Source organism: Crotalus tigris, unplaced genomic scaffold (assembly GCF_016545835.1).
Source record: "Crotalus tigris isolate CLP2741 ecotype Arizona unplaced genomic scaffold, ASM1654583v1 scf7180000017881.257975618366:2651188, whole genome shotgun sequence".
Taxonomy (NCBI): domain Eukaryota; kingdom Metazoa; phylum Chordata; class Lepidosauria; order Squamata; family Viperidae; genus Crotalus; species Crotalus tigris.
In genome coordinates, this window is record NW_024096698.1 from 661 (window position 1) to 7,860 (window position 7,200).

At 34.5% G+C, this 7,200-nt stretch overlaps 1 protein-coding gene across 4 annotated transcripts; it reads right to left on the reverse strand.

Annotated features, from left to right (window-relative positions):
• Nucleotides 1-1,079: 1,079 nt before the first annotated feature.
• Nucleotides 1,080-6,536, reverse strand: ERCC6L2 (ERCC excision repair 6 like 2). Of its 4 annotated transcripts, none has more exons than XM_039343870.1 (4): nucleotides 6,457-6,536; nucleotides 4,647-4,697; nucleotides 2,909-3,333; nucleotides 1,080-1,300 (listed from the first exon to the last, which is right to left on the reverse strand). In XM_039343870.1, the coding sequence occupies exons 3-4, from the start codon at nucleotides 3,260-3,262 to the stop codon at nucleotides 1,169-1,171; spliced, it is 486 nt and encodes a 161-aa protein (XP_039199804.1). In that variant the 5' UTR covers nucleotides 3,263-3,333; nucleotides 4,647-4,697; nucleotides 6,457-6,536; the 3' UTR covers nucleotides 1,080-1,168. The 4 variants fall into 4 exon arrangements, with proteins under 4 accessions (XP_039199804.1, XP_039199802.1, XP_039199803.1 ...); XM_039343868.1 differs by lacking the exon at nucleotides 6,457-6,536 and adding an exon at nucleotides 6,180-6,450; XM_039343869.1 differs by lacking the exon at nucleotides 6,457-6,536 and adding an exon at nucleotides 6,180-6,450 and having other exon boundaries at nucleotides 4,647-4,717.
• Between the last annotated feature and the right edge of the window lie 664 nt (nucleotides 6,537-7,200).

Sequence of the window (7,200 nt, forward strand, 5' to 3'; positions counted from 1 at the left end):
GACTCTTATTGTTATAACTGTATAAATGTATACATTTATGCAATGTAAGATTCAATTCAATTCCTTATATTAGCTGCCAGGTTTGCAATACTAGAAAACTAAAATATCCTTCAGTAGTATTTAAAAATCTAAAACACTGCTTTAGATGAACAATTAATGCAACACAGAGCTGTAAAAATTTATAATAAACACTAAATGTATTCAAATTTAATTGTCATTTATTAAATATATTAGCAAAAGTTTTCCTAATATATTACATTTATTAATGTAATCTGAAAATAAATATTGAATGTAGATGTTTAGTATTTTTATTTCAACTGCCCATAGTCGCTGGGAATCAGGCAGCATATGAATTTAATCAATCGATCAATCAATCAATCAGTTTTGCCTTATGTTTGCTTATGCAGGCACACAATGTTTATTTTCTTGTTTTGTTTCTATCAATGATTAATTTTTTTGTAGGAGAAGGAGTGGCAGAACCTGGGAACGGGATTAAAAGAAGTATAAGCCTAGAATCCCTACATATTCATAAGAAGTCTTAGTCCAAATTCCCTTGAATTAAGCTGTTCCTTATCTAACTCCGAGCAGATGTTAAATGTTAGTTGAGAAGATTCCCATGAATAAGCTTTTTACCAATAAAACAGTTTAATTGAACCTTCATGTGTGGACCACACGGTCTTTCATGTCTGACATTTTTATCTCTTAGTATTTGTCTTTTTCTACTGGAAAAAAAAAACTTTCAAAGAAGAAAGCATTACATGCAGTCCCTAATCAGTACCCACTCAGCTTAGAAAAGACTTAGGATACACGTAGGCTAGAAAACAAGAACTTGAAAGCGACATAGCCAGTAACTGCCCACCTGAAGTGAAAACACAGTGCAAGAACATCCATTCAAGCCAACTGGTGAATTCCATTAGATGCTCTTCAAGTCTTACTAGAAATAAACACTATTTTCCAAGCAAATTTAATCATTCCTACAAAGCGATTTCTATTTCAAGTTATTATAAAGGACAAATCAAACTTTTGCATCTACATCTAGATTGTAGAAGCCCAGTGATTAGAGATTCCTCTCTACAAATCATCTTTTATTTTGCTCAGTTCATTCATTTTCCAGTTAAAGATTAATTATGCTCCATTTTCAAGACACTCAAATATAAATGTATTTAAATTAAAAGCATACTTTCTTTGGAACAGATGACATTTCTTTTTTCATCGTTCGTAGCAAAAAATCAGGCATATTATTTTCAATATCTGCACGTGTTCCCTTTTTCTTTAGCACTGCAGCCAGAAATGAAATAACCTGGGAAAAGCACAGTGGAAATGTTCAAAGAAAACAGAAAGAGGCAATGTAACTATTTTGAAATCCACAGATATCAAGAATACAAACTAGTGGGATTTTAATAATGGGCATAATGGTAAAAGGATATAATTGCATCAATCAAATCCAAGATCCGGAACAAATAGCAAAACAATGTTAAGATTGGTCTTCAAAAAAATGAAGATAACCAATATTCATACAGAAGCCAATTGAAGAGAGTTCATTTGCAGGACTGATGTTTACGTACTATGTTAATTTTACTACACAAGTATGCTGGTTTTCATCTCTTGTACCATTTAAAAGGACTATTATTCATAATTGAGTTCATAACATGAAATAGCCTTAAACCAGCCTTTTAACTTTCAATCAGGTGAGCACATTTAAAAATGTGTACGTTCAAATAGAAACTCGCCCTGCAAATATATGTGTATTTTCTTTCAACTTACAACCAAGTTCAAATTATTTTGAATAAAAGTTATTTGTCACAGAAATTTTGTTTTTGCATTATAAATACAGCTTCCTACAAAATCAGGCAATGAAGCTATTTATAGAAAGTTCAAAGCAAACTGAGAGTGATAAATTATACAATAAAATTGTAAATTAAAATCAATATGCAATAAATTTCTCATAGAATAGAGTACTATTTCTCTCTTAGACATGAGTTACCATTCTGAGAGGCAATATATTTTTCCATTGTGACAACAGTTACAGCTTTTCCCCACATACTGATTTGATGCAATACATACTGAAGACAGATATCCAGAAAAGAATGCAATTATATTTCCAACAGGTAGTATAAAAAGGCATGCAGAAACCATCCTTGATTTTAAAAAAAGACATGGAATTTATATTATATTATATACATTTCCTAGCTTGTGATTAGAAAATTCCACTCTCATCAACTGTTCGCTTTCTGGGTTTATTTGGCATCTTAAATAGGATGGAAAAATCAGTATAGTGCAAAAAATAAAAAAAATACTTCCAACTTTCTCATCATTATCAAACTTTAATCAATTCCATATGGCTTTTAAAAGCCAAAATAGTCAAAGATTCAAAATCCCTAATACTGATCAGTGTGAAAAAAGTAAAGTTTTGATTTATAAAAAAACTAAGGCATCAACATTTCATCAAAGCTGCCGCTTAAAAACAATACAAGCATCAATAATCAACTAATGTAAGTACTTTTTTTTTCCTCTGCAAAATGTTCCTGTTAAGTCCCTGAGAAAATTTTAAAACAAGATTACAATTACTTGATTTAAACAGTATGGTATTTTTTGAAAAAGAAAAAAACCTAAAAATTATTTTAAAGGCTGCTCCCAAAGCCTATGCCAACTTGTCACTGCTGTGTTTAATTCATCCCCCATCAAAAATAATGCAAGAAACAATATACTACATGAGATAGCAAAAAAACTCAAAGAAAAACAAAACTCTACTCACGCTCAACTGCTTCATTTCATATACCTTCACCTACTTAGAATTGCACTGTGAAGACCTACACAATGTAGTTTTCTAAATAGATAATTTGGATGTTTTATTCTACTTTACAAATATTGTCGGGGCTTTTAGAGGAAAAAGAGGAGGCAGAAATACCTGGATTGTTTTCCCAAGGCCCATGTCATCTCCAAGAATGCACCCACTTTTACGAACATAATGTCCATGGAAAAACTGGGCCCCTTCTCTTTGATAATCACGTAGGTATCTATTAATGGTATAAGGGATCTCTTCCCCATTGTTGGACAGCTCAAAGGCAACTGTTGGTGACGGCAGGCTTCGGTCTGGGAAATAAGGCTTTTCCAAATCTTCATCATCCAATATTAAATTATTCTTTGTACTTTTATTTGTTTTGATCTGCGAGAGTTTGGTTGCAAGTATTTTCTCTTCCTCATTTTTCCCAAGGGAAACTGTGGCAAAACACTTCCCATTGCTATTTGTTTCATAAGACATTACTGTAGCATCTCAAAACTTCTCAAGTTCAGGAAAAGGTGCAAGACATCTATCTCCAACATGCCACTGGTCTGTTAAAAAAACATGCAAAGAAAATAACAAAAAGCAGTGCACTGCAACAAAACTTAGAAAGAAATCCTTGCTGAAAATAACACTGGAATCTAAATGGGTATAAAAAAGTACTGAGCTTTTCTCCTTAACCGTACTGAGGCTCAAGCAAGATATACATTCGAATAAATAAACCACTAAATTAGCCAAATTGTCAATTTGGCAAGTGCATATTTATCATTTTGTGTTTATTGCATAATCTTCAACTTATTTTAAAGAATAGTCTAAGGCTAACTCTCAAAGGATAAATGCCACAGAATAAAATTAAAGACAAGATTGCATGTCATATAATAACAACTCTTATACGTGGAAATTCCCATGAATATGTTTTTGAATAAATACATTAAGAACTGTACCAGATCACCAATCAAAGACTTACCACTATTTTTTCTCTATACAATATGGATGCTGAAGCTTATAGCTCCTAGCAATTGGTGTGAAAAGGCTGCTGCATCTGATATTAGAGGTAAGCATTACCACCTTATAATCCTTGAATATATTTAACCTCTTTAAAACTGCCCACAATGATTTACATCTGTAATAAAACTCCATCCATAATAGTATACAGTTCCATCACATTCCTCTTAATCTTTTTCCAATCTTTTTCCAGGTTAGAAAGACCATATCAGCAAAAACACGGTTGCCGGATTTTTTTTCCCAGCACTTTATGAAGAGCTTCTCTCTTAATCACATCACTGGCAAAGAAGATGGATGAGGAATTAGAATGGGAAGTCGCTATCCAACTCACTCTTCTATAAGGATGTATTGGGGACTTTTTTCTGGATTTTTTTTCTCCAATCCTCAGCCCCAACTGCTCTATTTCTAAATTTGAATTCCAATTCCTTTTCTGTTCAGTTTTTAAAGAATTATCTTGTTAAAGAACAGAAAGTCAATGGGAGAATCCTAACTTTCTCTTGTTTAAGAAATAAAGAAATCAATTAACAACTGCCTTGTTTAGTGACTGTTCAAACTTATGACAGCACTGAAAAAGTAGCTTTACCATCAGTCCTTGAACATATGGCTATCTCATGTGATCACCATTTGGGCACTTCACAATCAGCACACATTTATAACTGTCCCAGTGTCCCATGGTCAGGCTTCTGATAAGAAAAGTCAATGGAGAGGCTGGTAGGAAAACTTGCAAAGGGCCAATCATGTTTGACACCCCTACAATAGAGGCAATTTTACTTTTGATCTCTTATGTCCTTACATAAGATTGAAACATTGATTCCAGCATTATTCTCTCCTTTCAAGGTAATTTATAAACATAACTCACCTGTAGAAGTCATACGTTCCTAATTACATGTAGGAATATATTTCCAAATGCCTATAAAATAGGGGAGGAAACTTAAAGGAACAATCAGTAAATGCCATCAATAATCAAAGAAGAACCCATACCAAAATTTAAAAAATCCAAAACACGTAGGCAAAGGCATAGCAAATACAATGCATATCAATCAATAATACTTCAATTTGAGAAAGAAAAGTAACTGCAGACTTTTTGCTATTAAAATCCAGAAAATCCCATATCAAAGAGGGTTCTTTACACAGAAGATTGTCCTGAAGATTGTTTATAAACATGACTGCAAAATCTGCCAAATTAGAGCCAACTAATGTTTTGTGCTGTTGACAAAATCATTTTACTATTACTTGTCAATACCCTGCTTCATCTCATTACTACCAAGACTTCTAGACAATTATAAATACTTCACTGATTAATAAATTGAAGATGCCCTCAAACCAAATTCAATTCTTAGCAACACAGCCTTCTGTTTACTTGCTAGCAATGTATAAGTACTTAAGGCATTGCTGCCTTCTTGATTTTTTTCTTTCCAATCTTGCCCACAGCCCTGTAATTTCCTAGTGGTCTCCCATCCAATACTAACCAAGTCAATCTGTATTTAATTTGCCACTGTGAGACAACAGCTAGTAAACTACATGCCATCTATTCAACAATAGCTAATAGACTATGTGGGGAAAGAATGTGAGATGAAAATAAAACTAAACCCCAGCAACTCATGCAACGTTATCATAATTTGGTCATAACAGTCATACTGTTTCATCTATAGACACAATCCTAAAACATAATTCCTATTCTCGCACATCATTTACACATACAGCTCACCATGTTTTTAAACTAATGCAATTTTGGGGTTTCCAAATACCTAAACAATAAACTTCAGCATATGAGTAGCTTGCACAACACATGAAGGTAAAATTGGCTTGTTTCAGGTTTAATGAGTTGTGCAAACTTTTCTAAAGAATCACAGAAAGCTTTCCTGTTTGGCTTCTTCTTGCTGTCTTAGAGTACTGTATATAAAACAACACCTCATTATGTCTGTCTTATTAGATTAGTGCTTAAGATGTGTGGACTTCAACTCCCAGAATTCCTCAACCAGCATGTTGACAGAAGGATTCTGGGAGTTGAAGTCCACACATCTTAAAGCCACTAAGGTTAAGAAACAATGCATTAGACAAAGGAAGGCAATTTTAAAAAGCAGTGGGAGCTGATTTGAGCTACCATCTCCCACCTGCAATCATCCAAATATCACAACATTTTGACAAAGTGACACAAAAAAATCTTAACTTCACACAGCTACCTACTGGTTCTCTAGACTTTAGCAGTCAGATATGATAACCCTTGCATGTTCATATATAACCTTTTTAGGATATCTCAAGCATAAATTTTGGGAGATTAGGAGTCAAGTTGCCTTTCTTTCTGAAAAAAAAAATCAATCTGAATAAATGTGTTGTATATAAGCTGCGCACTTAGGCGAGGTAGAAACTGCTCTCCAATCTTTTAACTTACTTCATTGAAGGTCCACACACAAATATACTTATGCATATAGACTTGTGAGACCTTTGCTTAAAATGTCAGAAGCAAAACAAGACATTTAAGATACATGTAATAAACTCATGCTGCCAGGATCTCCGCCTTAAAAGATCAATATTCTGAAATAACCTTCCCCTGGTGGAAGTTTCTGCTCTAAAACATCTCTTTAAAGTTTGAGAAAAAGCCATTCGCAACCTCCCTGACCGCCGCTCGCTTTATCGCCCCAAACCATCCTTGCCCACCGCTCTCCTACCACCATCTCGTCGCAGCCGATGAAATCCCGCGAGAATACCTTTCCGTTCGGCATCGGGTCTTTAAGAAAGGCTATTGGTGGCTGAGCTATTCTACTTTCGCAAGGAAATCACCATAGATGTAGAATCGTAAAGAGTCACGACTCAGAAGCGGCATCCTACATAGAAGCCTTTTTTTTTAACCTTTTCCTGGGGATTGACCGCGCGTGGCTGTGCAAACGTACTCAGAGTATCGAGATGAGGCAGAGTAAGGCTTGAGCTCAGTGAAGTTGTTTGTGAATTACATGTTGTCCTCACTTAATCACTGTCTGACTTAGTAACCATTCAAAGTTATGAAAAAAGAAACTTTACAATTGCTTCTCATACTTATGATCGCCAGAGCGTCCTTGCAGTCACATGATCAAGATTCCAGTGCTTTGCAACCAGCAGGCGTTTACAACCATTGCAGCGTCATGCAATTGCCACTTGTGTGCACTTCACAGCTAGTTTCCAACAGTCAATGAGAAGCGACCAGTAACATAAGTTGTGGGCACATGTTGCTTCACTTAATCATCTTGCTTAGCAATGGAGTTGTTGATTCCAGCTGTGGTCATTAAACAAGGAATACCTGTATATTGGAGTGTATTGCTTTTGTGAGAGATCAGACCTTTTATCATTGTTTTTTTGCTTTTTACTATTTTTATTATTTGTGAGCCATCATGGCTTAGGGTCATGGTGCATAAGATGGGTGGTTATATAACTATAAT

Coding starts and splice junctions, on each gene's coding strand:
- ERCC6L2 (XM_039343870.1), bottom strand. CDS start 3,262: ATGTCTTATGAAACAAATAGCAATGGGAAGTGTTTTGCCACAGTTTCC. Junction 1,301..2,908: donor GCCTTGGGAAAACAATCCAG/GTATTTCTGCCT, acceptor TGCTTTTCCCAG/GTTATTTCATTTCTGGCTGC.